At 42.2% G+C, this 13,300-nt stretch overlaps 1 protein-coding gene across 4 annotated transcripts in view; it reads left to right on the forward strand.

Moving 5' to 3' along the window:
• Positions 1 to 6,996: 6,996 nt before the first annotated feature.
• Positions 6,997 to 13,300, forward strand: part of gse1b (Gse1 coiled-coil protein b) — a 111,401-nt gene continuing 105,097 nt past the window's right edge. For all 4 annotated transcript variants that reach the window (XM_079466280.1, XM_079466281.1, XM_079466282.1 and 1 more), the window contains exon 1: positions 6,997 to 9,423. In XM_079466280.1, coding sequence (XP_079322406.1) covers positions 7,276 to 9,423 — 2,148 coding nt within the window. In that variant the 5' untranslated portion in view covers positions 6,997 to 7,275. The remainder of the gene's footprint in view (positions 9,424 to 13,300) is intronic.

Below are 13,300 nucleotides of genomic sequence, written 5' to 3' on the forward strand. Positions count from 1 at the left end.
GCATGTCTTCCAGCCCTTTGGATGTCCCGAAACACTCCACTCGGACCAAGGGCCGAACTTCGAGTCCCGTGTCATCCAAGAACTATGCCAACTGTACGGATGCAGGAAGACCCACACCACTCCATACCACCCACAGGGAAACGGGGGGTGCGAACGTTTCAATCAGACGCTTCTGAGTTTACTGGGGACTCTGGATGCGGACCACCAGGGTAATTGGACGGATAGCCTCCCGGCCCTGGTGCAGGCCTATAACAACAGCGTCCACAGCACTACGGGTTATGCCCCTGCTTACCTGATGTTCGGGAGACATGTGCGTCTGCCCATAGATCTGCTACTCGGAGCAGCAGCGGTTGAGGCCCCCGCTACCACCACCGAATGGGTACACCGACACCACCGCCAACTCCACTCTGCGTATGAGAGTGTCCAAACACCTCGACGTGGCCGCCCAGAAGAACAAGCGTCTGTATGACCGTACTGCCCGAGAGGCCCCCTTGTTACCCGGAGAACAGGTGCTGGTGCGAGCTAACCGGTGCTAGGGGAAGGGGAAGCTCAGCGACCGGTGGGAAACCGTGCCGTATGTGGTAGAGCAAAGACAGAGACCTGACCAGCCTGTCTATGCCATCCGGCCAGAGGGGAAGGCTGGCCCCGTGAGAATCCTGCACCGAAACTTGCTTCGCCCCTGCCCTAACTATCTGCGGCTAGAGACTGAGGAGCCGCCGGCGCCTGTGGCCCCTGCACCACCTTGGGTGGGTTGGGCTATGTTCCCTAGAGCCCCTACTCCTGAAACAAGGGAGGAAGAACCCGCTGCTCCAGCTCGATGCTCCCAACAGGAGACCCTGAATCAACTAAGTTGCTCCAAAGCTGTCTCACACTTCTTTCCTCTTACATAGAGTTGTTCCGATTGCGAAACCATATCGGTGAGTACTGGAGTCAGTATCCTGAATCACCATGGTACACCTATAACAAGTTTTTATTTTCGGACTATTTTAGTCCAGCGGGTCGCCGCCTCTGTGGAGTAGCACAGGACCTGGGTGACTCGTCCATGGTCATAAACGGAGAGAAGTAGCGCCGGTTAATATGTTCTTCCGCAAGACGCATTAAGTTCTGTTTATTAACTGCTAGCGTGTGAAACAAAAACAACTAAACTGCGGACCTGTGTCTCTGTTGTTAAAGTTTATCGTTCATTTGATACTCATTTTAACAGTCTGGAGTCACGTAAACATGACGTCAAGTGCGTCTTTTCTGGTCAGTCGTCATGGAAACGTGATCGCCCTGGCGTTTGGACCAGAGTGTCAGAGGAAGTGATTCTTTCTGAAGCGCAAGAGTGAGTCTGGTACAGTTCATATTTGTGTTCCCTTCACTGAACGTCTTTTAGTGCCTTGCGTCGGCTCCATTCATGGCTCAGGAGGACCACAGGCCAAAGCAGACTCCAGCACCTACCTGTGATGTCTATTGAGAAGGAGTTGCTTGAAATAATTGAACCCCAAAGGGTTCGAGAACACGACCAGCCCAAATGAACTTCACCCCCGCACCGGCACACCAACGGCGAAAGGCGCTATCCAGGACCGGTGAGATGACTCAGCTGCCGCCACCGGTCTTCGAGATCCAGACCAGGAACCGCTTTGCCGCCCTCTGCGAGACCGAATGCAACGCTGTGATCATCGGAGACTCGACCGTCTGGAACATTCGCGCTACATCTACTAAAGGTAAGGTGCGCACTCACTGTTTTCCCGGCGCTCGTGTTCTTGATGTGTCTGCGCAGGTACCTGCGATCCTGAAGGACAACGCCAACGTCGAAGCTGTCGTGCTGCACGCGGGAGTGAACGACGTCAGAATGCGGCAGTCGGAGATCCTGAAGAGGGACTTTTTTCGCTTAATCAATGGTTGATGTCATGGTGTATTGAACAGAAGCTGCTCTTTGTAAATAATTTTGATCTGTTCTGGAAGCGACCTAGGCTCTTCCGCCCCGACGGCCTGCACCCCAGCAGCATCGGAGCGGCTCTCCTGTCCGACACATCTCGAAGGCACTACGCACCTGTTGACTATGTCTCCCTCAGGTAAGTCAAAATTTTAACCATAGTATGTGCACCTCAACTGCTATAAATGTTACTGCTTCCAAATATATAGAGACTATATGTGTCCCCCGAATAATACTACAAAGTAAAAATTTTGGCAAAAGTCAGAGAAAAAATCTGATCGTGATTAAACCTGAAGACAATGTAATAAACAACCAAAACCAATTTATAAAGTTCGGCCTACTTAATATTAGATCACTAAATTCAAAGGCAGTTATTGTAAATGAAATGATCACGGACAACAGTTTTGATTTACTCTTGTCTTACCAAAACCTGGCTTAAACCAATTGATTATTTCGGCCTAAATGAGTGTACCCCACCAAGTTACTGTTATATGCATGAGCCACGTTTATTTTTAGAAACTTTCTTACTGTAACTCAGAGAACAGAGCATAAATTTAAATCATTTGAAGTGCTTGCGTTGAACATAATTATTCCTTACAAAAGTAAAAAACCATTGCTTTCTTTTACATTGGCTACGGTGTATAGACCCCCTGGTCCCTATACTGATTTTCTGAAAGAGTTTGCGGACTTCCTATCGGACCTATTGGTTAACGTTGATTGATAAAATACTAATTGTCTGAGATTTTAATATCCACGTAGATAGCGCTAACGATGCATTAGCACTGGCATTTACAGAACTACTACAATCTTTTGGAGTAGTACGACACATTAGGACCAACTCATCGATTTAATCATACACTAGACCTGATTATATCTCACAGAGCCGATCTAACCAATATAGATATTATTCCTCAAAGCGACGATGTCACCAATCACTATCTTATGACAGATACTTTGCACATGTCTGGAATCAGCCCTTTAACTCGTTTTCGACAGGGTAGAACAATCACCTCCGCTACTAAAGATAGTTTCGCAAAGAGCTTGCCAGATCTGACTCCTTTAAAAACCTTACCAATAAATAAAGAATCGCTCGATGTCATGACCAGCAAATTGGGTACTATTTTCTCTAATACATTAGAAGCAGTCGCACCTACAAAGTCAAAAAAGATTAATGAGAAAAATATTGCATCATGGTACAATAGCAACACCCGCGCCCTTAAAAGAGAAACTCGCAAACTAGAGCGCAAATGGATAAAATCGCAATTAGAAGTCTTTAAAATGGCGTGGAAAGAGAGTGCATATTGTTATAAAAAGGCACTAAAAGCAGCAAAGGCTGAGCACCTTCGTAACCTCATAGAAACCAACAAAAACAATCCAAGGTTTCTATTTAGCACAGTCGCTAAATTAACAAATAAACAGACTCCACCTGACCTGGCTATTCCGCCGCACCTCGGTAGCAATGAATTCATGATATTTTTTACAGAGAAAATTGAAAACATTTGCGACAAAATAGTAAAAACTCAACCTCCAAGTCTGTCCTCTGAATTAGCACCAACCATCGCTCCAAAACAAAGGCTACAGCGTTTTTCACCTATAAAACAGGAAGATTTAATTAAACTTATTGCAACATCTAAACCTACAACTTGCTTATTAGACCCCATACCAACTAAATTATTAAAAGAGCTACTAACTGTTGTAATTGAGCCCATTTATAACATTATCAACTCGTCAATTAATCTAGGCCATGTCCCAGGACCCTTTAAGATGGCCGTCATTAAGCCTCTAATCAAGAAACCAAACTTAGATCCAAATGAACTTGGAAACTATAGACCGATTTCAAATCTCCCATACCTGTCTAAAATACTAGAAAAAGTAGTGTGCACTCAGTTGTGCTCTTTCTTACAAAATAATGACATACACGAAACATTTCAGTCAGGCTTTAGACGCATCATAGTAATGAAACTGCACTCGTTCAAATTACAAACGACCTGCTTATAGCATCAGATAAAGGTCACATCTCACTCCTGGTCCTGCTTGACCTTAGTGCTGCGTTATATATCTCATCAAGACCAGATGATTCCTCCCAGTTATCCAAATTGGCAGAGTGCATTGAAGATATACAACATTGGATGACCTGTAATTTCCTTCTTTTAAATTCTAATAAAACAGAAATATTACTTATCGGACCAAAGACACGTAAACCGAATATTTCTGATTATAAACTGCAAGTTGAAGGATGTACTGTTACTCCAACAATTACAGTAAAAGATCTAGACGTTATATTAGACAGCAACCTGTCATTTCAAAAATCACATCTCAAATGTCACAAAAACAGCCTTTTTCCACCTAAGAAATGTTGCCAAGTTACGAAATATTCTGTGTGTTGCTGACGCGGAGAAGCTTATTCATGCATTTATTACCTCAAGACTTGACTACTGTAATGCACTACTTAGTGTTTGTCCTTCATCATCAATAAACAAACTACAGTTAGTTCAGAAAATACCATCACATAACCCCAATGTTATCAACCCTTCACTGGCTTCACATTAAGTATCGTATTGACTTTAAAGTTCTTTTAATCACTTATAAACCCTTAAAGGGTTTAGCCCCTACCTACCTAACAGAGCTTCTATCACACTACAACCCATCACGCTCTCTAAGATCTCAAAACTCTTTTGATAACACCTAGAATAACTAAATCCACCAAAGGAGGTCGAGCTTTCTCATACGTAGCACCTAAACTCTGGAATAGACTTCCTGATATTATTCCAGGATCAGACACACTCGCCCAATTTAAATCTAGATTAAAGACACAAGCATTCACTTCATGCAAAATATGCTAAATAAACCACCAGGAGATGCTGACATTAGATATTATTTACTAGAATAATTGGGTTTATTATATAACACACCATGTAGTGTGTTTTACCCTTTCTTGGGTTTTTCGTTATTCCCCTGTAAAGCTGCTTTGGAACAATGCAAATTGTGAAAAGCGCTATATAAATAAAAAATTGAATTGTGCAAATAGTCCTAGGCCTACACGTAATGTTCACAAACCCAGTTGGCTAAATTACTATGTCACTTAGATTCAATGTACTGCCGCATATCTGATGTATTGCATGCACTTTGTTTGTTATGCTACCATGTTGGTCTTTCTTGAACCAATAAGTTCTATTAACAGAATTATTGCAGTCTGTATACTGTTGTTACATGTTGCACTGGGTTAACGATTGTTTAAATGATCAAAATGCCTGTACTTACACTGGCTTAATAAGTGTATAGGTGTAGTGGTTACTTTAGCTGCCTAGTTACTCCATCCACTTTGTATTCTTAAAAAAGGGGGAAATGTTGTGTTCATGAGTAATGTGCAATGTTACTATTTGTGTATACTATTTGTAAATAGTAATGCTGTGCTGTTGTCACGTGATGAGACGTGACTTACGTACGTAATGAGGTACGGAGAAAGAAGGAAGTTGAGTAAAGAAAGTTACGGATTCACTACTCTCGTGTGGTCTGTATAATTCTTAAATCATCTTGATAACACCACACAAAGGTTACAATTTGATTAGGATGTCTCTTATATGGCATGCTGAAGGTTGCCAGGAGGACAGAAAGAATAAGACATTTCAATCATAGCATTACATTCTGGGATTTTACAATTAGCGATGGCATGGTAAGCTTTTTTGCTCCTGGTGAAGGGATCAGACCACAGACATGGTGTCATCATCTCCACCTGCCTGCAGTGAGTTCCTGTAAGAGGTGAGCAGCAGACAGCATTCCTCCTTTTGATCGTAGGATCAGAATTTCTTTAAAGCAACCTATTTGTGTGTGTGTATTTTTTTTAAAGACTTGAGAGTACAGACATACATTGAGTATTTGTATTGAATTCGTTATTTTCTTAGATTTTATTATTATTGACCATTTTTCTATATATTAAGTTGATTAGTTTTACATTTACATTTATTCATTTGGCAGACGCTTAAAAGCGACTTACAAGTGTCACATTACTGCAGAGCAATCAGGGGTAAGGTGTCTTGCTCAAGGGCACTTCAGTCATGACCTGCTGGCACTGAGATTAGAACCTTCTGATCACAAGCCCAACTCTCTAACCATTAGGCTGACCCCAGATTTATAGATTTTATTCATTTGTATTGTCTCCAACCTGTATAGTTTCCAGTCACGAGACAATGTTGTGAAGCAGTTATCAGTAGGCTATAATAACACCTGCTCAACGTGTTTCTCGCCAGATGGAGTTAAAATGAGCGATGTAACTCCAGACAGAGTTCTCGGAGTTTAAGACAAAGCTAGAATTGGCATCTAAACACAATTAGGATTTTCTCTCTACAATAAACTTTGCTTATGAACAAGATGGAACACTAAGGTATCATTCTGGATCAATAACGTATCAGATTAACAACAATTATTCTTCAAAAACAATTGTTTTTAATTTGGTAATGTGCATGTAGCTCATTATTGTTATGATATTTCTGTATTAATTTGAATTCAGGTTGTTTAGATCCTGTCTTCTGGTTTGAGCTTTTGATGTTGTCAGTGCTTGTGTTTCATTTGAGTACATGTAAGACACACTACAGTGTGTCAATGTAAGGCATTGTTATTGTAGTTTTTTATAATTGCACACAGCCTTTTCCTTTACAACTCGAGACTATTCAGTGTGACACATTTAGCCTACGCAAGGTTTCCACGAACAAATGAAGCTTGATAAGGATATAATCTGACACGTTAAAAGATTTCCCCAGATAATATGAATTCACCTTAAAAATACAGATTCATATCAGACCTCAATCCCCACCCCTAATGTTGTCCGGCATTGCTATGCAAAGTCATAGAATGTGAAGTTGTTCGAAATGTTTGAAACAAGGCAATGCAGCAAGAACTTGAGAATAAGCAGCTCCCGTTTTGAAACACACACTAGTCGCCTTTTGTGCTTTCACAAAACGCTACAAATAAAGCTGTTTCGATTCCTACTCTCGTGTAAACATCGGATAGCTGCGGACTAATAGAAGAAATCCAGCAGTAGTGTTTGTGGTGGCGGTGATGGCGCTCTTCACTCGCCACTCACAGCCACACACTGTGCCGACGGACAGACAACAGGAAAGTTCGCCGAGCAACTCAAACAAGAACTTGTGCTCTCGTACGCAGAATTTCACTCCAGACGGCGTCTCGGTGAGATTTCATTGGCATTTGGACACTTTGGAAAGAGAAGCGAAGGACTTTGATTGAGTTTGTGAAAGTTTCACCGCTTCATCGATGCGTTACATACGTGAGCCAACGCACAGAAGCGGCGCTCGTTATGGAACTATGCCTACTGTGATTTTTAAGACATTACGCATGGAACTATGAGCGATCCCGACCGCACACCGATCTCCAAAGTGCAGCAGCGGCTCACGGCTGCGACTCAGCAGGGGTCGGAGAGCACTTTGCCCGTTAGCGTGTGTGGATCCGACCGCAACGGAATGTTTCTCATCCATTGCTTCGTCTGCGGAAGCCCGGTCACCTCGGGAAAGGAGTTTAGCTTACAGGCGAAATACCAGCGAGAAAAGGACGGTCCATTTTTTCCTTTCCTGCAAGGCCAGGATCCGGCCCCAGGGGCACTAGAAATCGGTCCGGACGGAGACGTGCTGGTGTGCGCCGTGTGCCATTGCTTTTTACGCGAACAGTGGAACTCATTTCAGCGCAACAAGACACCCATAGAGAAACGCATGTACTGGCTTAAACGACCGTACCAGTGCGACTCGCGGAGCATTTCCTATGATCTGGAGCGCAGAATAAGCGTTGGCAACTATGACGCTAACGACTCGGACTTCTCGTTCTCGGATAATGACAATCTGTCCGAGCAGGACTTGGATTTTTCGGGACGTTTTATGAACAATAACAGTTCCGGCAACGCGTCAAAGGATTGCGGCAGGAAAAACGCAGTGAGTATTAAGAGCAGTCCCGAATCTGTGGCTTGTCCTGTCGGACCGAACGCAGCACATGATGTGCCCAAATCAGACCGGCGTGCGACTACGTTTATCTCTCACACTTCGTGCTTGTCAGTATCTACGATCCCACATCAGCACGACAGCCCTTCCATGCGCACACCAGCTCCAGATAACGCAGTAGTTAGCTGCTATAATGATCGGATACGCGCGTCCGCTGGTGTTTCGGAAGCGTGCAACAGATGCGAGATCAACTTTACAAGTAACGATGAGAAAGAGTGCGCGGCATCATCTCGTCTTAATGCTGAGAGGAGTCGAGCAGCCAAACACCACTTAAGTGTTTTTGCTGATGCATGCGTCTGTTACATTTGTGGAAGCAGGCTTTCAACAGGAGGCCACTTTAGGGTGTTTGTTCAAAAGCAGGAGAGAGCTTCGTGTGACCCATTCTTTCCTTTTCTGTGTCTCCGCACTCCTCCACCTGGCGCTGTGCCCCTCAGTCCTGGTGGATATACACTGGTTTGTTCTAACTGTCACTCCTCACTCACTCAGCAGTGGCAGAAGTTTGAGGAGGCAGATGTACCTGTGCACCAGCGATTGTACGTACTCAGTGCCAGTGTTGCCACCCCCCTCGCTCTACCAGGCATGGAAGAATCTGAGGACGGGCTACCCAAAATCCATCCACTTCTCTCCATGCCAAGTAATCTAAGTGAAGCTTGCTACTTATGTGGGCAGGGCTGCGGGCGAGAGATCAAGGTGGTGTACGCCCGTTCAAGTAATGCCTGCAGAGCGATGTACTTCCCTTTCATAAACCTGTTACCGTGCCCACCAAATGCTCAGAGCATGCTTAATGGACAGGTACACTGTTGTATTGTGTGTCACAGAATCTTAGAGGATGTCTGGGCAGACTATTGCCTCTGTCTGAGGGAGGAGCTTATTACATCTGTCAGCACCTTCCTTGGGAGATACCACCTGGCCATGGGCAGAGGAGAAGTCTTTGCACCAGCTTCAGGTGGACCCCTGTCAACCTCTTGCCAGTCAGCTACAACAACCACAAGCCACACCTCCATCTGTTACTTATGTGGGGAGGACCTCTCTGGAGGAATAGAGTATCAGCTTCATGTTAACCCTCCAGGCCGTTGCGGGGAGCGAGAACCTTTCTTTCCCTTCCTAACTGTGCACCCACCAGCCCCTCGTGCCCGGCCAGCTGACGCTACGGGCCTTGTGTCAGCTTGCGTGCTGTGTTATCATGATTTGCTGGGCCAGTGGACCCAACATGAGAGTCAGGGTGCTGAAACAGGCACACCCAGCAGCCCCTGGTCACGCCAGTATAGCTGCAACACCTTTGTCTGCTTCTTCTGCAGGAAAGAGAAGAAGAGGACTCTTGGACTAAACAGGGTGAGAGTTGCTCGCCTACCTGTTTTCCTATACGCTCCGAGGATCAGTCAGATGCTGGTGATTGACAGTGGAAAGCAATTAACCATTGGCTCCTGTATGGAATGTAAGTCCACGGTTCTGGCTGGAAACAAGATAAAGACAGTTGGTGGGACTGCAGTTTCGAAAAACAAGGTAAGAATGTTTTGGGTCACACCGCGTCTTTCTGGGTTAGTCTGGTTTCACACATCTTTGCATGTTTAACTCTCATTAGAACTTAGCAGAGATTCAAAGTACGACTCATTGGTGGGCTTCTAGAATTTTTTAAGTGTCTTAGTTAGCACAGTTTATTAGGCCAGCTTAGGTAAGGGCTGTTTCTGTTTCAACGTGCAAAAGTTTATCTGATGCACTGAAGAGTGACTGCCAAATGCTGAAATTGGAGTTTTATGACAGGCTGTTGTGTATTCTAGTGAGCTGGGCGGCTAGAGCAGGCAGGGGGTAGATTCGTTTTGGAGCCTGTCGCATTAAAGAAATAAACATTTTGCAGATGACTGTGTTCTTGTAAGTGTGGTTTTAAACCATTCTTCAGTAGAGCTCAAGCCAAATCAAGCTTTTGTTTGTCTCATTGCATGTGTGTATGTTTTTGACGTCCAATAGAGACTGAACAGGGTGTTTTGATTATGAAATTGGCTTGTGGGCCTTGTGGTTTTCAATGGACCTTTGTGCATTGTTGTATGTGAGATTAGCCATATTCAGACCAACAAATAGTTACACCAATGATACTGGATTTTCTTTATTTGCATTTGGAGCAATTGTACGAGTGAAACGTTCTGCACTCTGTCAAAGCAGACTATGTTATGGTGCTAGCAATGGCAAGGTCATGGGTTCAAACCAGGGATTGCATATACTCAGAAACAAATGTATAGTATAATGTGATATAATTCGCTTTGGATAAATGTCTGCCAAGCGAAAATGATTTTTGTTGCTTTCATTTAAACTTCTGCCTGTTTCAGTAACATTTCCTGGCACACATATTATTTGAATCAAATGTGTAATGTTGCTAACCACAAAGCTTAACAAGTTTAACGCCATACAGGTAAGAGAGACTTTCATGAATAATTCAAGGCTGAAGGGCATTATCAGGCATGACACGGAGTGGAGCTGTGTACCAATTACAAGGCTGTGGCCTTCAATAAAGGACATAGACTTCGATGAAACAAATATGGAGCCATACATTTTTTTTAATTTGAGAAAATATGCTCTTATGTAGATTAAAATTCCCAAAGTATATTAAAGGTATATAAAATAACTTAACCAACGAAATAAACAGAAGATGAAAAAAAGGAGAACAGACAGGAAAGCTTTGGATCGAGACAGGGGAGTGGGACAGCAAAGGATACCCGAGACTGGAATCAAACTCGGGTCGGGCAACAAGCGCACTGGCACTATATTTCGCCACACTAACCACAGGACTATTGGCGCCGACATAATGAAGCACTATTATTAATGAACATAATATATAATATTAAAACACTAACAGGGATCGCTGATTACTTGCTTTAATCTTAACTAAAGTGCTGAATGTTCATTTAAAATGATCCAGCCATTACAGACGCATAAAGAATCGCAGGATAGGCACAAGCCCTTTTCAAAAGTGACAGTATTGCCAGATCCTCATAGAAAAAAACAGCAAATAAAGACAAACTGAAAACAATCTCCAAAAATAAACCATAAAAATCCAAAAATGGTCTTATAATCAAAAGTCAGGTTAAGTGTCGATGCTTGGGTGATTATTAAATTTTAAACGTGGTCTAAAACTTGAAACTTTTCAACGTAAATGATGAAAACTCCTAATACACCAAAACAAATGGGTACACACATTTTCCTACACTGAATTGAACCCAATAGACAATGTGCATGTCAAGACCGTATTTTAAACTTAAATATTGAAGCAAAGAAGCAAAGCGCTTAATACGTTCTTATGATAATTTAGCATATTATAATGACACTTTTCATCATGTTTATGATAACATCTCAAACCACCAGCACTATTCACCAGGAAAAGTATTCACACAGAGCACATACTGTACGTTTGTCTGTAAGAGGATTACAATAGAGTTTAATCTGAACCCCAAACATTTACGTGCGTAAATCAGCATTCTGAAAAAGGCTTCACAGCGTTATCATTCATGCAAGTTAAAAAAGGATTCATGATTGATGTTTGACAGATTACACGTCAGGATCTCTCTGTGAATGTTTGGACACATGAGACAGGAAGATCTGGTGGTGGGAGACATCAAAACTCTTTGAAGATTAGTAAATCGTGGTGATAGTAGCTTTGTGGTTTGAAGCTGCGATCATCGTTGAACAGGACACACTTGGCGCACTCACTGGGTGTTTCATTTAGGTATTCAAGGTATTAATGGAAGGGACACATTCTGGTTATAATTGTACATTTAATTTTTTTTTTAATAATTTGTATACAGTGTATATATATAAAAGTGCCACAAAATATGAACTAGGCTGTTAATAATATTTGTATAAAATTTTTAAAGGCCCTAATCCCGAAAAGGCATTTTCAAATGTTATTTTGTTGTTGGATGCAAGACTGAACATACTGTAAGTATTCGTTTACTCTCGACATCGGATCAGCTGAAGACGCTGTGGATTAGTTTTATTTTTGAACGGAATGTGCAGAAGACATCAGTGGTCTCATTTATAAACATTACGTACGAACACAAACGGGGCTTGAAACGTGCGTACGCCAGATTTGACCTCATATCCGTTTAACATCCACATTATCACAAAGATTAAATCGGCATGGTTATTTGCACTTGTATTGAGTGATTAATGTTTCATGCACCTTTTTGTAAAATCCAATTCAAATCTTAAATAAGAATTGAATCTAAATATTGATAAATGCAGCAGAGACCTTCTTTGGCTTCAGTATAATTCTAATAATAATTGTTATCAATAATTATAACAATTATTAATTTGTGAATCTCATGTGTGGCTATTTGTTATTTCATAAAAGAGGTAATGGATGGAATCAGGGGTTATCAGCAGTTTTTTTATGGCATCTGATAGCGGTTGGTCCCGGAAAGGGTTTACGTCCATTATTGTGCGTGACATCAGGCTTTACAAGTAGATTGGACTCCAGGCTTCTTAATATACCAATCAGAATTCATGGGATATGATTCTGAGTCACGTACGCACACTTGCAGGTGATCTGTGATTTATAAAGCGAATACACACGGTTTTATAAGTCTGAATATGTTTGGCGTACACAAAGTTTTGCATTTTGGGGCGCAAGTACACTTCTGGTAAGGTCGTTTTTATAGAAATTACGCGTTTGTCCTTTAACTTATAAAATCGGAGGGCACGTTGTAAAGAAATACGCGCTTGTGCATTCACTCATAGAGAGCATGTTTTCAGTTATTATAGATATGACGCGTTGGTCCTGTGAACTTTTACTTTTAAAATCAATGTGCATATGTGTGAGAGAATCATAAGACGCTATCAATTACTTGATAACTCCTACAGTGAATGAGCCCTCTATCGTTTTGATCGTATCCTTCAACGCAAAGTTTACAGCATCTCTACAGAACTGTGTATGTGACAAATAATCTCTTGAAGTAGCCTATTAGTTTTTTACGTATTTATAGGCTGATAGGCACTACATGAATCAAATAGAGCATTAACAAGATGGATATAAAGTTATACAATCTCCATCGTCAGTAAAATAATATTTTACGTTTCCAGGCAGACTGCCGATGTTTCAGCCATTTCAGGATTGTTGAAGTTTGTCTTAGTGACTTTGGAGTCCTCTCCACTACTCCTAAAGTCTCACATGTTATGTTATGAGCTAGTTTAAGCGCTAAAACGCTTTGTGAAATATTCTCAGTCCTAAAATGAGGACAGACACGGCCATTATTTTTAAGAGTTTCTACTTAATCAGTTAGGAGCTACTTTTAGCCTTAAGATGTTTTGTGAAAACTTTAGACTCTTTCTCTCACCATCTAGCTGCCATTAATGTTTACATCACACTGCAAAACCAGCAGGCAAAAGAAAA

This window comes from Barbatula barbatula (genome assembly GCF_947034865.1).
Source record: "Barbatula barbatula genome assembly, chromosome: 10".
Taxonomy (NCBI): domain Eukaryota; kingdom Metazoa; phylum Chordata; class Actinopteri; order Cypriniformes; family Nemacheilidae; genus Barbatula; species Barbatula barbatula.